The sequence below is a fragment of the Oryx dammah genome, unplaced genomic scaffold (genome assembly GCF_014754425.2).
Source record: "Oryx dammah isolate SB20612 unplaced genomic scaffold, SCBI_Odam_1.1 HiC_scaffold_10, whole genome shotgun sequence".
NCBI classification, from domain to species: Eukaryota; Metazoa; Chordata; class Mammalia; order Artiodactyla; family Bovidae; genus Oryx; species Oryx dammah.
Window position 1 is genome coordinate 7,139,953 of NW_024070194.1, and position 22,464 is coordinate 7,162,416.

Consider the following 22,464-nt stretch of genomic DNA (forward strand, 5'->3'; position numbering starts at 1 on the left):
AGTTTCCTCCCTTGGCACCCACTTGTCCAGATGGGTCTTCCCTTCCATGAAGGAGCCAGTCCCTCCAGCAGCGTTTGGAGGAGGCTGTGCTGCTTTCAAGAGGTGAGGGATGATGGCAAGGTGGTGGTGGGGGGAGGGTGGGCTTTTTATAAACCACCAGACAGACCCAGATCAATAATGCATGCTCCCCAAAAGGCCAGCACATTATCTCACAGTCAGCAACAACTGGCACGCGGAGGGTGGTCCTAAAAAATTTATCATCTGCTATTTTCTGCTCATCCAGGCGGCAGTTCTGATAGTTCTCGGGGCTGGAGCCTTCTCGACTAAGATAATTCCAGGCTTTCTTCCAGTCCCGGGGCGGAGAAGAGCCGTCCATCCTAATTAGGGTCTGGATGAGAGATCTGGTATGGGACACAGCACAGAAGAGGGGCTCTTCCTGCCTCTGAATTGATTGCAAGGGGGGTGCTGGATCTTGATTTTTTTTCTTTGCTTTTTCCTTACATGCATTTGACGTGCCTCCCTTGAGTGGTCGCTCGGAAGTGTCCATTGCCAGGGGGCCAGATTCTAGGACATATTGGTCAGAAAGTGGTCTCCACTATCAGTATATTTGGGGGGACAATCCCTGTGTTTGGATGACTCTTAGAGATTGGTAGGGTCTTGGCTGCCATCTTCACCAGGAGGGTAGAACAGGGAGAAATGTACGGAAGCCAAGGTCTCATTTGCATGGTGTCCTTCAAATAGGCTTTGAAACCGGTGGAATCCGCCTGGGTTTCTGGTTTAATTCAATCCAGACAAACCCTTGGTGAGCCTCCAGGGCTGGGACAGGCTCTGAGACACCAAGATGAGTTGGACACGGTCCTTGCCTGGAGCAAGAGAATATTTGCAACATCCCAGAGCCGTCTGTTCTATTACTTGAACTGGACTTACTTCTTGAAGCTTAAGTATTATTTGAAAAGGAAGCTTTAATTATGACTGTACATGGAAAACTAGTATTCACTGCCTGCAGTAAAAGGTCACTGCAAAACCAAGTCTAATAAGAACAGCAGTGTTTTTCTATTTCGGCAAGATGCTGCCTCCCATGGGGCTGAGGCCAGGATGGCTTTGTTATAAAAGGTGATGGGCAGTTTTGAGAGAGGAGTTCAAGGGGAAGTAGCCCCTCCTGAGACCTTCTCCTTGACCTAATCAGCAGGATGGTGACTGGAAAAGAGAAAAATTTTCTGGAGTCTGATCACAGGTTTTGAATGTTGGGGCCTGTCTTATATGGGTACCACCTGGCAGTAACTCTTGTGTCTGAGGGTTACGGAAACAGTCAGGCTGCAGATATCAGGCACTGATGCTTCACTGCCCGTTTTCCTGGGGGTCCACACCAGGTAGGAACAAGTGCCTTTCACAGACCTCCTCAGTTTGCTGGGTTTCAGATGTGGCACTCATGACTACATGAACTGCGGATCAGATGTTCACCGTTCAAAAGAAGCCTTTGTCTCTCAGAATATCTTTCAATGAAAATACTCCAATAGAGATGTAAAGATGAGAACTCTCTAGCGAAACAGCTGGGTTCAAACTCTCATTCTGCTGCTGACTGTGTGGCCTTGAGAAGGTTACTTGGCCTCTCTGTGCTTCTGTTTACTCATCTGGAGGAAGATGATCTATGAACCTAACCTTCTTGGTGAGGACGTAATATCCTGGAGCCCCAGGGATGGGGCCAACCCTCACATGAACCACGAAGGCTGGGAGAGGGAGGGAGGAGGGATACCCTAAAATAAAATGTCAAGAGCTGGTGCCAGAGGCAGGCAGGATGGCTGGAGTGCTGTCAACTCCAGAAGATGCCCACGACCCCCGCGTAGGGCTCCCTCTGAAGCCAGGTACCCAAAGGGCGGACCAGACTCATCCATTCAGGAGATGTGTGTTGAGCACCTAGAGGGTGCCAAGCAGGATCCAGCAGCCAACGAAATAGGCAGAACCTCTGCTCTCAGGGAGCTTACATTCTAGGGTAAGAGTTCATTTAAAAGATATGTAAAATATGTATTGGATTTGCAAAAAGTCATTTGGGTTTTTAAGAACACCATACGGATAAACCCGAATGAACTTTTTGGCCAACCCAATACTATATGAGATAGTAAAAAGCTGTCAGAAGAAAACAAGGAAGGGAAGTCAGCAAGGAGGGGAGGGAAAAGGGAAAGCTGTGATTTTTATGTTGAGCAGCATCACTGAGAAGGGGGTATCTGGGCAAAGAAGGTTAGGGAATATGAGTCAAGGGAATTCCCCCAAGAAGAGCGTTCCAGGCAGAGAACAGTGGGTGCAAAGGCCCTGAGGCAGAAGCAGTCCAGGCAGGCTCACAGAGCAGCAGATGGTCGCAGTGGGAGACCAGCGTGAGCGAAAGAGCCAGGGGTAGGTGAGGTCTGAGAGGCTATGGGTGGTGGTGGGAGAGCGGCTCAGGCAGGGTCTTTGCACCAGGGGGAGGGCTGTGACTTTCCAAGTGACAGGGACACTAGGGAAGGACATTAACATCATGTGACTTCTATGTTAATTTTAACCTTTCGGCTACTTTATGGAGAATAGACTGAAGGGGTGCAATCAGAGCAGTGAGGGGCCTGCTGCAATAGTCCAGGCAGGAGATGGACCCCATCAGAAGGCTACTGCAGTGGTCCAAGCACAAGATCGTGGCAGCTCAGACCAGAGTAGGCAAAGTGGTCAGACACCACCCAGAGTTAGAGGGTGGCGCTGACAAGATGTGCTAGTGATCTGATGTGGAGTGGGAGAGGAGTCCAGAATAACTCCGAGGTTTTGGCCTGAACATCTGGTGGGGGTTGGGGGTGGGGAATGGATTGTCTATTTACAGAGATGGGGAAAGCTATCTAGAGCTCAGTTCTAGAGTCTAAGGCTGTCAACCTTTAGAGTCAGAAGTTCAAGTGGGGAGGCCCAGGCCTGAATGGGCCAGGAATGGGGGGTGAGGGTGGGAATTACATGCAGATCATGTGCCGGTTCGTGCTTTCCTGGGTCAGAGACCCTCACCAGATGCTCAGAGGGGTCAGTGATCCTGCAGATAGCAAGCCTGCAGCCTGGAGGGCTGTCTTATGGGAGAGCTTGACTTGAGAAAGCAGCTCTGGAGGGCCTCTGGCCAGACACTTGTTTGCCTCTTTCCATCTGTGAACACAAGGAAACCACACCCTGTGCTGCAGACTGATATTCAGAAATCAATTCTAAATTGCAGGCTTGGGTGCTCTGCAGGAGCCAAATGGCTGGAAGCCTAGGATAGTGTGCCCAGATTCCGGACGCCAGATTGGTGGTAACTTCCAACACAGCCTCTCCGAGATACCAGCTCCTGACATTCCTGCCGCTGCTCACTGGTGTTAGAAAAACATGTGGATTCAGGTCATTGAGGAGGAAGAGAGACTTAGTTGGACCCACCCTGGTGTTCAACTTGCCAAGCGCATTCCTGCAAGATCTTTTTTAAATTCAGCACCATTTAGGAGATCACTTAAATTTTGGAAGCTAAGTGTATCAGGATTAGGTTTGGCTGCCTGTGAAAGAAAATATAAAATAACAGTGGCTTAAACAAGACAGAATTTTGCTTCTTAATCACATAAAAATGTCTGGAAGTTGACTGTTCAGGGCCAGCTTTGTGGCTTCAAGGTTATAAGGGACCCAAGCTCCTTCTCTACTTTTGTATCCTATTATTCTTATGGTGTGGCTTCCATCTTTAAGGTCACCTTCATGACTCAGAATAGCTGCTAGATCTCCAGCCATCACAGCCATATTCCAGATAGCAAGGAGGAAGAGGCAGAAGGGAAGAGAATGGACCTTTAAGTCAAGTCAGCTCCCTTTACTCATCCCAGACATCACCTACAACACAGACAGAACTTATTTAATTAGTCACATGATCTCAGCAAGAAATACAGGACACATTCAAACCTAGATTTTTCAATGAGGGTTTAACTTTTTGCTAAGGTGTGAGCAAGTGTGGATAAATCACTAATGATAGGGTAGCACTTGAGGTTAGTTAGTAGCAGTGGGGTCATCTCTACTCCAAGACCAAGGAGGTTAGAGCAGCAAATGGTTACTGGAACCCTTAAGACAGGTCCACTCAATAGGAGTTGTCACCCTCTGTTGACACCAAGGGAGTGAGATGGAGGAATCCAGACCCTAATCTTAGCGCTTCCTTTTGCTGATCTCCTGCCAGGGCCCCCCATCAGCCAAACTCAGCCAAAGCCAGCCTATAAAGCCACTAGTGGGTACAGCCCATCCAGGTCAGATCCCTGGGCTGGAGAACTAAGCAGAAGGTGGATCCAGAAGGTTAAAGGGAGAACCACTTCCGCTGCAAGAGAGTCTAGGAAATGCAGTTTCCTAGCGGGGTGTGTTGAAGATTAAAATCGGGGCCTGTTAATAAGAAAGAAGGGGAAACAAATGTTGGCGGACAACCTGGGGTCTCAGCCACACCAGAGATCAGGAGCGGGAGTCCCAGGAAGGGGCAGCAACTCCAGCAGTGGATGCGGTTACGTGATGGGCACCCTGAGAAGGAGATGTTCACTGGAAGCCTGGGGGAGAGACATCCCAGACCGGGAGGAACTGCTAAGCACTTCGAGGAGGGCAGCTGGATCTGGGGAGGGAGAGGGGAGACGGATAGGGGTGAGGGCAGGAAGAGACGAGGAAGGTCTGGATTTTATTCTCAGGCCAATGGAAAGTGACTGAAATGTTCTGAGCAGGTCAAGCACACGTGATTCATGCTTTCAGTGGCTCTGGCTGCCGGTGGAGAAGTGGGGGACAGGAACAGAATCTGATAGACCAGTTGTCCCAGTGGGAGGTGGTTGGGGGTGCTGTTGAAGGGAAGGGAGTAAAGGAGCAGGTTTTGTTTTGAAGGTCAGCGCGCCTTGTTGATGGAGTACAAGTGGGAGGGGAGGGAAGGAGAATCAAGGATGACTGAGGTTTTTGGCTGAGCTCTTGGGCAGATGGTGGTGCCATTTACCGAGATGGGAGACTGTGGGAGGAGGGATGGGTTTTCAGACTTGGGACAGACGTCAGCTGCTTTGCCAACATCACCCACAAGGATGGTGGCTGGGTGACTGACTCTAGCCCACCCTGAAAAATGCGCAGAATACCTTGGAGAGGCTGCCTCATTGAGGCAATGACCTCTGGCAGGGGCAGCAGGTTGGAAAATTATTAGCAAGAGGGACGTTTCTGGGTGGAGCTCCTCGGAGCGGAAATTGCCAGTCATTGCTGAGCACCATTGTTATACCCATGACCTGCCCTGCCCCAGGGCACCTCCCCGCCATTGAGAAAGCCTGAGCTGGAATTTTTTCCCAGAAGCTTCTGCTGGCTCTGGTTTGCAGATTTTTCTGCAAATACTGCATGATTCTTCTCATTTTTTTCAGTCTAGTGTTCATTAACGAAATTCCAATTCTGCCTTTTCAACATCTGCTTTAGCTGATTTTGGGGTTAAGAACCAGTTTTAAGCCTTGGATTTTTATCGATGAAATCAAGAATAATATTTAATTTTATTTTGTAATCTCCAAGGGTTAGGAATGGTTCCTCCTCTGCCACCACCATGAGGAAACCTCGTCTGAGAAGCAGGTCCCAGAAATCCAGTGGATTTTTCTGGATTGAGTTGCAGGCACAGCAGTTGTTGCCAACTGACAGCAGTGAGAACGCTCCTACAGGAGGAGGAGGATCAAATGTAACTGCTCGGGAGACAATGGGGTCCCTGGGCCAGAGGTGGCCTCTGATTGCTGCTGTCTGTTTCCCAGGCCTTCCCCTCGCCCCGCTGCTGGAGACAGAGCGCTTCTGGGGCCATCGAGCTGATGGGGCCCAGCCTGATGTGGCCTTTCAGCAGGTGTTGCCACGAGCTGGCAGCTCACAATCTGAGCCAGTGACAGTGCGGTGATTCCAGGACACTCAAGGGCCAGCTGAGGGCCAGTCAAGGGCTGTCGCTTAAATTCCAGCCTGACAGGTGGCCACCAGGACGCACGTGCTGCCCCACCTGTGGCCTGAGCTCACAGCCCCCCAGCCCCTGCCTGTCCAGGGCAAGGCTCAGTTCCAGCTTTTACCCAAACCCACCACCCCTCCGTGCCCCCTTGAAGCCTACTTTCTGTGGGTCTCCAGGCCACAGTGTTGCTTTGCGAGTTTACTTAGCTGATCATTTCAGCTGGAATAGAACCAGCTAAGGGTTGCAAGGGCTTCCCTTGAGGGTCAGATAGTAAAGAATCCACCTGCGATGCGGAAGACCCAGGTTCGATCCCTGGGTCGGGAAGATCCCCTGGAGAAGGGTAAACCCAGTGCAGCAGGGCCAGGCCAGTACTGCGGGTGAGGGGAGTGGACCTGACGGGGGCCATGCAGACTGGAGAGGGGCGCTTCTAAAACCAGCCTTGGCTACTCAGATCCACCCACCTGCGTACCCATCAAGGCCAGATCTGTGTATTTTCATGCTAAGCCTAAAATCCAGATTGATGTGAGATCTCCCGAATAAAACTTAAAAGTTAGCAATTAATTCAGACTTTTAACCACTTCCAAGCAGACCTAAATCCAACATACCCAGTCAAGAGCCTGTCCTGCTGCTGCTGCTGCTAAGTCGCTTCAGTTGTGTCCGACTCTGTGTGACCCCATAGACGGCAGCCCATCAGGCTCTGCCGTCCGTGGGATTCTCCAGGCAAGAACACTGGAGCGGGTTGCTGTTTCCTTCTCCAATTCAGGAAAGTGAAAGTGAAGTCGCTCAGTCGTGTCCGACTCTCAGCGACCCCATGGACTGCAGTCTACGGGAGGCACTCAATTTGTGAACTCTGTGTTACACCATATATAGTTGGGAGCTACTGTAATTTACATTTTTAAAAGCTAACATGTTTTGAATCTTTTCTGTATGCCAGGCATTGAACTAAAGGCTTTGCATATATTTATCTCAATTAAAATTCTACAATAGTCTAGGTAAGAAATAGCAATGGTTAAACATTGATTTAAGTCAGGACCCTGGGTTGGCTAACCATGTCCCACCTCCCACAACTTTCCCAAGGAGGGTCTGACATCAGAGACTGTGTTTACCTCTCATTTTTAAGAAAACAAAGATCAGAAAGCATATCTCTTAGTTATCCATCAAAACCGACACCGCCTCTATTATGCCACCCAAGTTGGGGGCTCCGGAATTTTGTCTTGGGGAGGGGGCATGTAGGGTGTGTCTCCTCTCAGCTGATGCAGACTTCTAGGACAGAAAATAGACGTGAGCCACCTAAGACCCAGGAACGGCCAAAATCGGGTCACATTTTGAATCTTGAGAGCCCCCAGCACCTGCTGAGTCCCCAGAGATGGTGGTTGCCCTGACCCAGACTTCTAGAAGTGCACATTAAATCAGCGTTTCCCCACATGCCTTTCTATGTATGACACAGGTCATGCGCAAAATCATCTTATGTGACAGGTTGACAAACATTGATTTTTACTACTTACAAATCTCTTTTGATATGCTTCCAAAAAAAAAAAAAAAACTAAGTAGCACATCAAATCCAGAATTTTACATTGTCACTTGGGTTGAAAACAAAATTTTTAAAGCCACATTAAAGAAAGTTATCAAATCAAATAAATAATAGCCCTGGTGGTACACTGAGAGACCCCCAACCCCCTGCAAAAAAAAAAAGCAGTGAGAAAGGGAATGGGCAGATGAGGGTGTGGAGGATATACCATGCTTCTGGCCGGTGCATGGTTTGGGCACCAAACTTTAAGTCATCAGGGTGGGGAGGGGGCCTGCCCAGTCCTCTGGAGTCACCGAGAAAGGTGTCAGCACCCTGGCAAGGGAGGAAGGTGTGATCATGGAAAGCAGCCGGCTGTGTTTTTGTCTGCGTGTCCGCAGGCGTGTGTTGGACGACAGGAGTTTTGGTTGGCTGGCCTTTTTATTTCCGTGTGGCCTGGTCTTCCAGCCCCTTCCCTCCCCCTCGGAGCTGTCCATCTGCATGAGGGCTGTGCCGGGCAAGGAGATTAGATCATGTGCTTTCCCGTTCCAGATGTGGATTTATCGGGCCCCGTCACTGTGGCTATTCTCATCAAGCAGGTTACTGTCCCCGAGGGGAGGCTTAACATGTTGCGCTGCTTATGCCCAGATGCACTGTCATTTAGGGCATCGTTAGACTGTGCTCTAATAGCAGATCGACACGGCTTCCCTGCAGCCGGCTCATTTGGGCCGGGGTGGGCGCCCCGAGCGGACACGCGCAGGCAACTGTTGGAAAGAGCAGACCATCGCTCATGTGACTTGAGGGGCACATGGCGACCCTGGTTTGGAGCCCATTACAAATAAGAAACAGTCCCGCAGGCTGTTTGCCTTTTGCCAATGCAGCATCCAAGGCGGCTGACTGCAGGTGAATTACTCACCGGGTGGCAGACCCCTGCTTTCCAGGAGGGTCTGAGAGGTCGGGTGGGCAGCCAGCTTTGTCCTTTCCGCGGTCTCTAGAGCCCGAGCAAGGCCAAGTCCTCGTTACCGGGTGTGTCCTTCTTTGCCTCGTGGTCTGGGAAGAGCAAGCAAAGGCTTGATTCTGCCTGGACTGCCCTAGATTCATGCCTTCGAGAAATATTTATTGAACACCTACTATGTGCCGGGTGCTGTTCTAGACCTCAGGGCTGTCCAGTGGTCCCAGCTCTCATGATGCTAACATCTGGGGCTACAGAGAGGGTGACCAGCAAGATGAAGATGTAAATGTGCCAGGGTATTGTGCTGACCAGAAAGATCACTCGGGTTTGCCAGCCGATGCTATGGGAAAACCCGAACAAATTTTTTGACCAACCTGAGATATAGTATGTTAGATCAACACATGCAGAGTTGAAAATGTAGAACGTAAAAAAGGAAGAGGATATGAAATACTGGCGACAAGGGAGTAAAATTGTGCATGTGGTCAGCAGGGCAGGCCGCACGAAAAAAGAGAACTATTTTTTTAAATTGAAGTATAGTTGCTGTACAATATTATAAGTTACAGGCATAGTGTATAGTGATTCACAATTTTTAAAGGTCATGCTCCATTTATACTCATTATAAAATATTGGCTGTATTCCCAGTGCTGTACAATATATCCTTGCAGTTTATCTTATACCTAATAGTTTGTACCTCTTAATCCTCTACCTGTACATCACCCCTCCCCCCAAGAAGAGAACTTTTGAGTAAAAACAAGGAGGCATGAGGACCCAGACCCTGGGATTGCTGGAGAAAGGCATCCCCAGCAGGAAGAAGAGCCTGGGCAAAGGCTCTAGGGTGGGAGCAAGTTGGCAAATGTGAGGAGAGGCAAGGACCACAGAGGGCGGGGAAGAATGGGGAGCCTAGGCCCACAGGGGCTGCACTCGGCCTCACAGACTTTGTTCTCTGGCTGAGTGGGAGCCATGGATGATGCTGAGAAGAGCCACTGCAGCTACTCCTTTGGAAATAAATGGCGAGAGTCCAGGTAGGAAGCTGTGGACCTAACTCAGAGGAAAGAGAATGACTGCCTGCTCAGGGAGGAGGCGACAAGACTCTTGACTGTGGCTGTCCTTTAAGAAAGAGTAGCAGGCTCTGCTGATGGGCTGGGTGTGGAAACAGAAAGATGGGACCAGAGAGAAGCCATGATTATTGCCTGAGTAACTGAAGGATGTGAGAGGTGGTCCATAAAGAAAGCTGAGCCCCGAGGAATTGATGCTTTTGAACTGTGGTGTTGGAGAAGACTCTTGAGAGTCCCTTGGACTGCAAGGAGATCCAGCCAGTCCATCCTAAAGGAAATCAGGCCTGAATAGTCATTGGAAGGACTGTTGTTGAAGCTCCAATGCTTTGGCCACCTGAACAAAAAGCAGACTCATTGGAAAAGGCCCCAATACTGGGAAAGACTGAAGACAGGAGGAGAAGGGGCAACAGAGGATGAGATGGTTGGATAGCATCACCGACTCAATGGACGTGAGTTTGAGCAAACTCTGGAAGATAATGGAGGACAGAGGAGCCTGGTGTGCAGGAGTCCACGGGGTCACAAAGAGCCAGACATGACTTAGCAATGGAACAACAACAGACTAGGGGAGAGGGGAGGACCTCAGGGGACACCCAAGATGTCTCTTAGCAATAACGTCACTGGGCAGACAACTGTGGGTTGTGCCAAACGCCAGCCATTCCCCCACCCTTCCACAATTTTCACTGTGTCTGTGGGCCACTTATATTGCTATTTTTTTAAACAGCTGTAATTATTTTTTGAGAACAGGATTCTACTACCTTAAATGAGAAGCTAGCATCACTTGCCCTAAGTAGAAGGAAGGTTAAACCATGCAATCAAGTTTAAGCTAATACGGCTGCCCACCCGGAGCTCCAAGGGGGTGGCCTCATCTCTTCCCTTTGAAATAGAAAGTGTGTGAGTGTTAAGGACGTGACCACATCCCTGCACCCACCCGAGACTTTCTCCTGGAGTTGGTATGTCCTGGAGAAAGAGTGACTGGGAATCAGTTTCCCACACTGGGGTCCCTGGCACTTGGTGACGTGACCGACCCCGAACCACTGTCCCTGCTGGTACGTCAGCTAAAGTCACGTCCGGGATGACGTGGGGACCCAAACAACAGTCCCGGGGATGATTCTGAGCTTCACTGAAGCTGAGAGTTACCAAGCGTGTAGGGACCTCCGCGCCCCTCCTGGGTTATCCGCACCCGAGTGGTGTCCACTGGACGCTTCCTGGACGTGACAAGAAACCCCCACCTCCGCCGGCAAACACGCTGGGCTCAAGTCCTCCCGTCCCACTTCCCTGGCTCTGCAGTTCTCACCAGGCACCTAACTCCCTGCCCCCGGCTCCCTCTTCTATTAAGTGGTTTGCGGGGAGGATTAAGTAGCATGGTGCAAGCCCGGCACAGTGTGTAAAGCAGAGTCCGCCGAGGAGTCACCACCAGTTAATTGTGATTGTTAACGGTCGTGCAGCACCGCCCTCTACCCCAGGGCCGAGTTAGAGCTGTCTCAACAATTAGGTTATATTAGGAGCTGCCAAACCAGGGCCTTCAGGGACCGGCAAGTAATGTGACGGCGCAGAGCTGGTGTCAGACTCTAGAAGGTGCTGGGGAGTATGGCAGACTCAGAGCACATCGTCTATTAGCTGCTATTTGAAGTCAGATTTCTTTTTAAATCCACTACACACAACACATACACACGTATCATGAACATAGACCCACTTGGGCTCCTGAGTTATATGGAAACACAGAGAGTGAGATATATTTTTGTGTTAATTTAGCAGATGTTTGTTGAACGGTCACTTTGTGCCAGGCATTGTTCTGGGCTTGGGAAGACGACAGTAAAGAGAATAAGCCTAGATCCCTGCTCCCTTGGAGCTGTTCCAGTGTGGAGCAATGGGCAACACGCAAATAAGTGAACTGTCCGAGGGCAGTAAGTGTTGGGGGGCCCGGTGAGGCAGGGAGGGGCAGTGGGGGGTGCTGGAAGGAGGGGCAGCAGTTTCAGTGTGGAGCCAAGGACGGCCTCTCAGATATGGGAGGTTTGATGCATAACCTGGAGGAGGCTAGAAGGATGTAGCCCAAGTCTGGTGAGGACCCTGATCCTGAGGCCTTCTCCCTCTGCAGGTTCTAGTGAGTTTGCACCAGCTGGTGGAGGGGAGCTTCAGAAAGCCCACCACCTCCATCCTCTCCAGAGGGCGACTTCACCCCTGGTGTCAGTCGCTCAGTCGCGTCTGACTCTCTGATCCCATGGACTGCAGCACCGCAGCCTCCCCTGTCCTTCACCGTCTCCCGGAGTTTGCTCAGATTCGTGTCCACTGAGTCAGTGATGCTATCACTCCTGGTAGAAACCCTCTAATTGCCACCAGTTACAGATGGGACCCACTGGGACTTCTCAGGAGGACAGGTGACCTTGGCAACAGATGCTCACATAGCTCCAGGGCCTGATGATTCCTGGTCAGACACAAAGCCAGTTCTTTGCCCACCAGGGTGACCTTAGCCAAGAGGCTCAGGAAACACACCTAGTTCCAGGTGGGCATCTCTTATAAAACTGCTTCAGCGCTGGGCTCAAGAGGGCAGGCTCTGCTCTGTCCCCTTCAGTTGTTCAGTGAGATACTACAGGGCATCAATTATATGTTCCTGGGGGCAGGGGGTGGACAGCACCCTGGATCACTCAGAACTCTCAGTCCAAAAGCAGAGGCTGATTACAAATAAGGGCACTTGTAAAGGAGGCCACTTCAGAAGGAGGAAAATGCTAAGAAGAAACCTACATGGGTGTGATAGCAAGTAAGCAGGGAGCTCCTCCAGATGGGGTACTCAGCCAGGACTTGTGGAGGAGGTGACCGCTGAGATCTGAATAATCGGACAGGCCAGCAAAGTCTCAGAGAGGCATTCCCCAGCAGAAGGGAGAAAGAAAGTGCAAAGATCCTGAGGCAGGAGATCCTGAGCCTGGAGCCCCTGAGAAACAAAGAGGAAGCTCATGTGGCCAAGCGAGCAAGGGACAGGGAAGTTCAGTTCAGTTCAGTCACTCAGTTGTCCGACTCTTTGCAACCCCATGGACTGCAGGGCCAGGCCTCCCTGTCCATCACCAACTCCCAAAGCTTGCTCAAACTCATCATATCCATTGAGTCAGTGATGCCATCCAACCATCTCATCCTCTGTTGTCCCCTTCTCCTCCCGCCTTCAATCTTTCCCAGCATCAGGGTCTTTTCCAATGAGTCAGTTCTTCACATCAGGTGGCCAAAGTATTGGAGTTTCAGTTTCAGCAACAGTCCTTCCAATGAACATTCAGGACGGATTTCCTTTAGGATGGACTGGTTGGATTTCCTTGCAGTCCAAGAGTCTTCTCCAACACCACAGTTCAAAAACTTCAGGTCTTCGGCACTCAGCTTTCTTTATAGTCCAACTCACATCCATACATGACTACTGGAAAAACCATAGCTTTGACTAGATGGACCATTGTTGGCAAAGTAATGTCTCTGCTTTTTAATATGCTCTCTAGGTTGGTCATAGCTTTTCTTCCAAGGAGCAAGTGTCTTAATTTCATGGCTGCAGTCACTATCTGCAGTGATTTTAGAGTCCAAGAAAATAAAGTCTGTCACTGTTTCCATTGTTTCTCCATCTGTTTTCCATGAAGTGATGAGACCAGATGCCATGATCTTAGTTTTCTGAATGTTGAGTTTTAAGCCAACTTTTTCACTCTCCTCTTTCACTTTCATCAAGAGGCTCTTTAGTTCTTCTTCACTTTCTGCCATAAGGGTAGTGTCATCTGCATATCTGAGATTATTGATATTAAGCATTTCTCATGATGTGCCCCGCATATAAGCACAAATAAGCAGGGTGACAATATACAGCCTTGATGTACTCCTTTTCCTATTTGGAACCAGTCTGTTGTTCCATGTCCAGATCTAACTGTTGCTTCCTGACCTGCATACAGGTTTCTCAAGAGGCAGGTCAGGTGGTCTGGAATTCCCATCTCTTTCAGAATTTTCCACAGTTTATTGTGATCCACACAGTCAAAGGCTTTGGCATAGTCAATAAAGCAAAAATAGATGTTTTTCTGGAACTGTCTTGCTTTTTCGATGATCCAATGGATGTTGGCAATTTGATCTCTGGTTCCTCTGCCTTTACTAAATCCAGCTTGAACATCTGGAACTTCACGGTTCACATACTATTGAAGCCTGATTTGAAGAATTTTGAGCATTACTTTGCTACTGTATGAGATGAGGGCAATTGTGCAGTAGTTTGAGCATTCTTTGGCATTGCCTTTCTTTGGCATTGGAATGAAAACTGACCTTTTCCAGTCCTGTGGCCACTACTGAGTTTTCCAAATTTGCTGGCATATTGAGTGCAGCACTTTCACAGCATCATCTTTTAGGATTCGAAATAGCTCAACTGGAATTCCATCACCTCTACTAGCTTTGTTCGTAGTGATACTTCCTAAGGCTCATCTGATTTCGCATTCCAGGTTGTCTGGCTCTAGTTGAGTGATCACACCATTGTGATTATCTGGGTCATTAAGATCTTTTTGTATAGTTCTTCTGTGTATTCTTGCCACCTCTTCTTAATATCTTCTGCTTCTGTTTGGTCCATACCATTTCTGTCCATTATTGTGCCCATCTTTGCATGAAATGTTCCCTTGATATCTAAGTTTCTTGAAGAGATCTCTCGTCTTTCCCATTCTATTGTTTTCCTCTATTTCTTTGCATTGATCACTGAGGAAGGCTTTCTTATCTCTCTTTGCTATTCTTTGGAACTCTGCATTCAAATGGGTATATCTTTTCTCCTTTGCCTTTAGCTTCTCTTCTTTTCTCAGCTATTTGTAAGACCTCCTCAGACAACCATTTAGAGTTTTTGCATCTCTTTTTCTTGGGGACAGTGTTGATCACTGCCTCCTGTACAATGTCATGAACCTTTGTTCATAATTCTTTGGGCACCCTCTATCAGATCTAATCCCTTGAATCTATTTCTCACTTCCACTGTATAATCATAAGGGATTTGATTTAGGTCATACCTGGATGGTCTAGTGGTTTTCTCTACTTTCTTCAATTTAAGTCTGAATTTGGCAATGAGGAGTTCATGATCTGAGCCACAGTCAGCTCCTGGTCTTGTTTTTGCTGACTGTATAGAGCTTCTTCATCTCTGGCTGCAAAGAATATAGTCAATCTGATTTCGGTATTGACCATCTGGTGATGTCCATGTGTAGAGTCTTCTCTTGTGTTGTTGGAAGAGGGTGATTGCTATCACCAGTGCATTCTCTTTGCAAAACTCTATTAGCCTTTGCCCTGCTTCATTCTGTACTCCAAGGCCAAATTTGCCTGTTACTCCAGGTGTCCCTTGACTTCCTACTTTTGGAAGTCAGTGGCAAGGATACACAGAAGAAGAGGTGGCAAGAATATACAGAAGAATAGCTGAGGTCAAAGAAACATGGAGGTGGGTTGGCAGGGAAGGCTGATCTAGAAGGGTCTTCAGTTCAGTTCAGTCTCTCAGTCATGTCCGACTCTTTGCGACCCCATGAATCGCAGCACGCCAAGCCTCCCTGTCCATCACCAACTTCCGGAGTTCACTCAGACTCACGTCCATGGAGTCAGTGATGCCATCCAGCCATCTCATCCTCGGTCGTCCCCTTCTCCTCCTGCCCCTAATCCCTCCCAGCATCAGAGTCTTTTCCAGTGAGTCAACTCTTCACATGAGGTGGCCAAAGTACTGGAGTTTCAGCTTTAGCATCATTCCTTCCAAAGAAATCCCAGGGCTGATCTCCTTCAGAATGGACTGGTTGGATCTCCTTGCAGTCCAGGGGACTCTCAAGAGTCTTAGACCCCCAGTAAAGAACTGGTATTTTCTTCTGAGTGTGAAGGGAAGCTGCCGGATGATTTGAAGCAGTGAACAGACATGATCTGTGTGTTCCCTGGGAAAGCTTGAGCTGTCTCCTTACCTGTTTGGCGGAAAAATGGGTAGAGGAGCCATGTAAATCTCCTTTTCCCTCTTTGGGGACAGAGTGCCGAGGTGGGTCTGATGTGCTGTTCTCAAGTCTCTGGGGGTTGTGGCCCCAGTAAGACCCTCAGATACCGGGTGGACCCTGGATTGGCTTCCTGCTGCTGTCCTAACAAACTGCAAGAGTGGGTGGCTTAAAACAACAGAAATTTTCTGCCTCACTGCTGTGGAGACAGGAGTCTGCAATCACAGTGTCAGCAGGGCTGTGATCCCTCCAGAGGCTCTAGGGGTGAATCCTTCTCTGCTCACCCAGCTCCTGGAGGCCCGAGGGGTTCCTTGGAGGGATATCCATGCCTCCTTCCCATCTCTCCTCCATCTTCACATGGCCTTCCCCTCCGTGTCTGTGTGCCTTCTTCCTCTGTCTCTTGGAAGGACACTTGTCCTTGGATTTAGGTCCCACATCCTAACCAATCTCAGCTCAATATGTTTTAGTACCTCTGCAGAGACCCTTTGTCTAAATTAGGTCCCATTCACAGGAGCCTGGACATAGGACAGGAACATATATTTTTTTGGTGGGGGGGCATCATTCAACCCACCATAGACCTTAAGTGCTACAAGGAAAAGAAAAAAACTGAGGATAGCCTTAGAAGGAAGAGAACAAGGATTTCCATGAAACCGCCTATGTGTCTGGGTGCCGGCCGGGTTATGCAATTACACATCCATTCTTCTTCACATGAGTGTTGAGTGCCCACTGTGTGTTACACGCTATGGGGCACTGAGATTCGGCACTGAGTGAGGCTCAGTCTTTGTACGCCTGGAGCCCTCGGTAGAGTGGACAGTGTGCAGGCGCTGGCGCACAGTAGGGTTTTCACATAAACTCCTTTCCGTCCTGCACCTTACTCTGCTCACAGCTTCATTGAGAAACAAGAACATGCCTGAGTGAGCTCACCATTCGTAGTGGTTTATTGTGAAGTCCTAGTACCACATGTGTCATAAGAGCTCAAGGGAGTCAGAAGCCACAGTGATCCCAGGGAGGGGTGGCTGCAGTGATGGGTGAGATGTGCAGGGAGGTGGGGAGTGGGTTCCAAGCTGGAAGGACAAGGCGGATAAAGGCAGCCACCACGGGTCGTGACTGACACAGAGCGTTTCAGCAGAGACGAGATGTATTTAGAGAGAAGGCGGGCAGGGATTGCCAGGTTGGCATGATCAGATTTCATTAAGAGGGAACAGTTCTTGGGAAAGTTCCAAATGAAACAAGGTATAATCTTCTCTCTGTTTACACAGTGGTTGCTTTCCAAAAAAAAAAAAAAATCAGTGTGTATTAATACCCTGCAAAAAAAAGATGTTCTGTTTATATGCAAGACAAAGTTCTTTACTAGGCTCAGATAACTTATGAACAGGTTTTTACCTACCTGCCCCTATGAATGCCAGTGGAACCGGGGGCTGGCAGAGTACTTCCTCATTGCACTGCGGTCTGAAAGTGAAAAAAAAGTGAAAGTGAAGTTGCTCAGTCCTATCCCACTCTTTGTAACCCCATGGATTTTAGCCTACCAGGCAGGCTCCTCCATCCATGGAATTCTCCAGGCAAGAGTTCCAGAGTGGGTTGCCATTTCCTTCTCCAGGGGATCTTGCTGACCAAGGGATCAAACCCGGGTCTCCCACATTGTAGGCGGACGCTTTACCGTCTGAGCCACCAGGGAAGTGGGATGTGGGTGCCGCCCTGCTCAGGGCCTCTCAGTGCCCGTCTCTAATTGTTCGGTGCCCGAGTGGGGCGCACCCGCTGGAGATCGGCCGGCCCGCGTCTCACCTCCTCTCTGGTTGCAGGTTCCATGCAGGTGATGAACAAGACGCGGCGCATCATGGAGCAGGGCGGGGCGCACTTCATCAATGCCTTCGTGACCACGCCCATGTGCTGCCCCTCGCGCTCCTCCATCCTCACCGGGAAGTACGTTCACAACCACAACACCTACACCAACAATGAAAACTGCTCCTCGCCCTCCTGGCAGGCACAGCATGAGAGCCGCACCTTTGCCGTGTATCTCAACAGCACGGGCTACCGGACAGGTGAGCCAGGCTGCCGCGGGTGGGCGCATGCCCAGACTGGGAACCACCGACGTGGTACCCAGTGCCCTGCCTCAGATCGCTGCCTTTTCCACTGTGGTCCCTGTGCTGCGGGGGAGGTCCCAACAACTTTAATTTAAAAGCTACACCTTGCCTTCTAAATGAGTTAGAAAAATAGATTTATTTGCTTATAGAGGGGCTTGAAAATGACCTTTTCAATGGAATTTGAGGTGTTTTTTTTTTAAGTGAGCCCCTTTAAAATTTGAAATACAGTAGAGAGTTCCAGAGTGGGTTGCTGGAGGTAAGCGACTGTAATTGTGCCTTTGCCTCAGGCAACCAGCTGGACAGGTGAGTCTCCAGAACCCACCAAAGTACCTCTTGAATGTAGGTAGAAGAGAGGCTGAAGTACCCGGGCGGGAGCGTGAGTTCTCTGTGAATTGTGTCATTTAAGCCGCTGGGGACTACTTCACTGAGTAAAGGCCATCAGCATGGAACAAGCTTCCAGAACACTGGGGTGAGGCAAGGGGATTAAAATTGGCTTGGAGGATGGAGAGCCTGTGCGCGGGGACTGGCTGCTCTGCAGATGGCCGCACGCTGTTCGTCTACACTTGACCGTCTGCACTGCCCAGGGTGCTCCATCTCCTCTGCCAGTGGGTGCCCACAGTGTTGCATCCTGGGTGGAGAGTGAGTGAGACTTCCTGTCTCTTTATCTTGCAGGAGGCACTTTGGTGGGTTCTAGAGACTCACCTGCCCGGCTGGTTGCCTGAGGCAAAGGCACAATTACAGTTGCTTACCTCCAGCAACATTGCAAAATCCTCTAAACTCGATTTAATTTGCTTTAATTTAGAAAAATAAACAAACACTCCCCATCTAGAGTAAGGAGCCAAGGCAGTTGTGAAATCAGATATTGTGACTCGGGTGTCGTAACCCCAGGAAGTTGTGCTCAAGCTACAAGGGACTTGTTTGGGCAGGAGTGACAGAGAGGAACGGATCCATTTTGTTCATTCATACCTCCATTGAAGACACTTAGATTGTTTCTGTATCTTGGCTTCTGTAAATAATGTTGCAATGAACATGGGATGCAGGTAGCTTTCAGGTTTGTGTTTTCCTTTTGTTTGAATAGATACTCAAAAGGTGGAATTGCTGGATCATGTGGTAGTTTTATTTTTCGTTTTTGAGGAGCTTCCAAACTGTTTTCCATAATAGCCATACCAATTTACATTCCCACAATGAATAGGATTCCCTTTCCTCCAAATCCTCTCCGACACTTGGTATTCTTTGCCTTTTTGATAACTGGTATTCTAACAGAGAGGCTTCCCAGGTGGCGCTAGTGGTAAAGAACCCACCTGCCAACACAGGAGACATAAGAGGTGCAGATTCGATCCCTGGATCAGGAAGATTCCCTGGAGGAGGGCATGGCAACCCACTCCAGTATTCTTGCCTGGAGAATCCTCCTGAACGGAGGAGCCTGGTGGGCTACAGTCAGGCTTACGAAGAGTTGGACACAACTGAAGCAACTTGGCACCCAGCACATTCTAACATATGTGAGGTGATATCTCATTGTGGTTTTGATTTATATCTCCCTGATGATTAATGATGTGGACTTAGATGTACCTGTTGACCATCTGTATGTCTTCCTTGGAGAAAATGTCTGTTCAGATCTGTTGCCCCCTTTTTAATTGGATTGTTTTAGTTTTTTCTGTTGAGTTGCATGAGTTTTTATGTATTTTGGATATTAACCCCTTATCATGTAATGATCTGCAAGTATTTTCTCTTATTTGGTAGATTGTCTCTTCATTCTGTCATGCAGAATGTTCCTCTGCTGTATCTGGTGGTGTCCCACTTATTTCCTTCGGTTTTTATTGCCTTTGGTGTCAAATAAAAAAAAAATCATCACCAAGACCCATATCAAATGATGATTTCACATCATATGTTCCAAGTCTTTAATCCATTTTGAGTCAACTTTGCCTATGGTAAAAGATAGCAGTTCAGTTTAATTCTTTCACCTGTGGCTGTCCAGTTTTCCCACTTCCATTTATTAAAGAGACTGTCCTTTCCCCCATCATATATTCTGGGCTCCTTTGGCATAAATTAACCAACCATATATGCATGGATTTATTTATGGACTTTCTAATCTATTTCATTGATCTATGTCTGTTTTTATGCCAATACCATACTGTTTTGATTACTGTTGCTTTGTGATACGGTTTGAAATCAAGGAACATGATGCTCCAGCTGCGTTCTTATTTCTCAAAATTGCTTTGACTATTTGAGGTCTTCTGTGGTTCCATATAAATTTTAAGATTATGTTTTCTGTCTCTATGAAAAATGCCATTGGGTGGTCTAGTGGTTAGGACTCCATACTTCCATTGCTGGGGGCACAGGTTTCATCCACATAGCACAGCCAAAAATGAATAAGTAAACAAGATAAATAAAATTTGTAAATAATAATTTTTTTAAATGCCATTGGAAATTTGATAGGGATTGCATTGAATCTGTAGATTGCTTTGGATAGTATTGACTTTTTTTTTTTGGCTGCACAAGGTCTTCATTGCTTTTGCACAGGCTTTATCTGGTTGTAGTAAACAGGAGCTAATCTTCATTTCAGTATGCAGGCTTCCCATTCCAGTAGCTTCTCGTTGCAAAGTACAGGCTCTGGGCACATGGGCACAGCAGTTGTGACTCGTGGGCTCTAGGGCATGTGGGGCTCAGTAATTGTGGCATGCAGACTTGGTAGTTGTGACTCGTGGGCGCTAGAGTGCAGCCTCAGTAATCGTGGTACATGGGTTTAGTTGCTCCGCAATATGTGGAATCTTCTTGGACCAGGGATCAAATCGTGTCTCCAGCATTGGCAGATGGTTTTTTATCCACTGTGCCACCAGCAAAGTCCTAATATCAACATTTTAACAATATTAATTCTCCCAACCCATGAGCATGGGATACCTTTCCATTTATCTATGTCTTCTGTTTCTTGCCTTAATTGAAATCTTAGTTTTTAGTGCAGAAGTCTTTCATCACCTTGGTTAAATTTATTCCCAGATATCTTATTCTTTTTTATGCAATTGTAAATGGGATTGTTTTATTAATTTATCTTCCTGATAGTTTGTTATTAATGTATAGAAAGTCAACAGACTTTTGTGTATTGATTTTGTATCCTGCAACTTTACTGAATTAATTTATTAGTTCTAACAGTTTTGGTGGAGTCTTTAGGGTTTTCTATGTGTAATGTCATGTCATCTACAAATAGTGTCACTTCTTCCTTTATGACTGGGATGATTTTCTTTCTTTTTTTTGCCTCATTGCACTGACTAGGATTTCCAATACAATATGGAATAAAAGTGGTGGCAGTGAGTTCCCTTGTCTCGTTCCTGATCTTAGAGGAAAAGTCACCAGTTTTTCACTGTTGAATATGATGTAAGCTATGAATTTTATTATGTTGATATACGTTCCTCTACAGTCACTTTTTTGAGAGTTTTCCTCATAAATCGTTGTTGAATTTTGTCCAATCCTTTTTCTGAATCTGCTGAGATGATTTTTATCTTTCATTTTTTAATGTGGTGTGCACATTGATTGATTGGGGGATGGCGAACTACCCTTGAATTTCTGGAATAAATCCTACCTGATCATGATATATAATGCCTTTAATGTATTATTGAATTCAGTTTGCTAATATTTTGTTGGAGATTTTCCCATTCTATGTTTATCAGAGATATTGGCCTGTACTTTTCTTTACTTGTGGTGTCCTTGGCTGATTTTGGTATTAGGGTAATGCATGCCTTATAAGATGAATGTGGAGTTATTCCTTCCTATTCTGGTTTTTTGTTTTTTTTTTTTTTTTGGAAGAGTTTGAGAAAGGCTGGTATTAATTGTTCTTTGAATTTTTGGTAGAATTCACCTATAAAGCTGTCTATTCCTGGACTTTGGTATTTTGGGAAGTGTTTGATTATTGACTCAACCTTCTTTCTAGCAATTGGTCTGCTCAGATTTTCTATTTCTTCCTCAGTCCGTGTTGGTAGGTTATATGTTTCTAGTTATAGTTCTCTAGCTTGTCAAACTTGTTGGCCTATAATTGCTGGTAGCAGTCTTTCATGGTCCCTTGTATTTTTGTCAGTTGTAATGTCTCCCTTTTTAACTTATTTGAATTCTCTCTCTTTTTTTTTTCCTGGTGAGTCTAGCTAAAAGTTTTACCAATTTTGTTTATCTTTTCAAAGCACCGGTTTGTGTTTCCATTGATCTTTCCCATTGTCTTTTTCGTCTCTATATTTCATTTATTTTTGCCATAATCTCTATTGTTTATTTCCTTACTGACTTTGGTCTTTGTTCTTTTTCTGGTTCCTTGAACTGTAAAGTTTAGGCTGTTTATTTGAGACTTTTTCTCATTTCTTGATGTTGGCATTTATCGCTTAGAGCTTATTTTGCCACACCCTGTATGTTTCAGTGTGTTGTATTTTCATTTGTCTCAAGTTACTTTTTTAAATTGTTTTGATTTCTTTAACTGATTTGTTGTGCAGTAGCCTGTATTAGCATGTTGTTTAGTCTCCACGTATTTGTGAATTTTCCAATTTTGTTCTTATAACTGATTTCTAGTTTCATACCATTCTATGTGAAAAAGGTGCTTGATAAAATTTCAGTTTTCATAAATTTATTAAGATTTGTTTTGTGGCCTAACATGTGATCTACCCTGGAGAATGCTTCCTGTTCACTTGAAAAGAACGTGTATTCTGTTGCTTTTGGATGGACCATTCTGTGTATGTGTGCTAAGTCTATCTGGCCGACGTATCATTTTAGACCTATGTTTCCTTATTGACTTTCTCTCTGGATGATCTATCCACTGATGAAAGTGGGGTATGAAAGTCCCCACTATTATTCTGTTGCTGTCTATTTCTCCCTTGGGGTCTATTAATACTTGTTTTATATGTTTAGCGAAAGTGAAGTCGCTCAGTCATGTCTGACTCTTTGCGACCTTATGGGCTGCAGCCCACCGGGCTTCTCCGTCCATGGGATTTTCCAGGCAAGAGTCCTGGAGTGGGTTGCCTTTTCCTTCTCCAATGCATGAGTGAAAAGTGAAAG

General features: G+C 47.2%; 1 protein-coding gene and 1 long non-coding RNA gene across 6 annotated transcripts in view; one reads left to right on the plus strand and one right to left on the minus strand.

Moving 5' to 3' along the window:
* The window catches only part of SULF2 (sulfatase 2), a 124,292-nt gene that overhangs the window by 32,490 nt on the left and 69,338 nt on the right, over nucleotides 1-22,464 (plus strand). For all 5 annotated transcript variants that reach the window (XM_040248154.1, XM_040248153.1, XM_040248152.1 and 2 more), the window contains exon 3: nucleotides 17,158-17,397. In XM_040248154.1, coding sequence (XP_040104088.1) covers nucleotides 17,158-17,397 — 240 coding nt within the window. The remainder of the gene's footprint in view (nucleotides 1-17,157; nucleotides 17,398-22,464) is intronic.
* Nucleotides 7,174-17,399, minus strand: LOC120869106. Its single transcript, XR_005722433.1, has 3 exons — nucleotides 17,141-17,399; nucleotides 16,746-16,807; nucleotides 7,174-8,474 (listed from the first exon to the last, which is right to left on the minus strand). It is a non-coding gene; the product is annotated as an uncharacterized LOC120869106 (long non-coding RNA).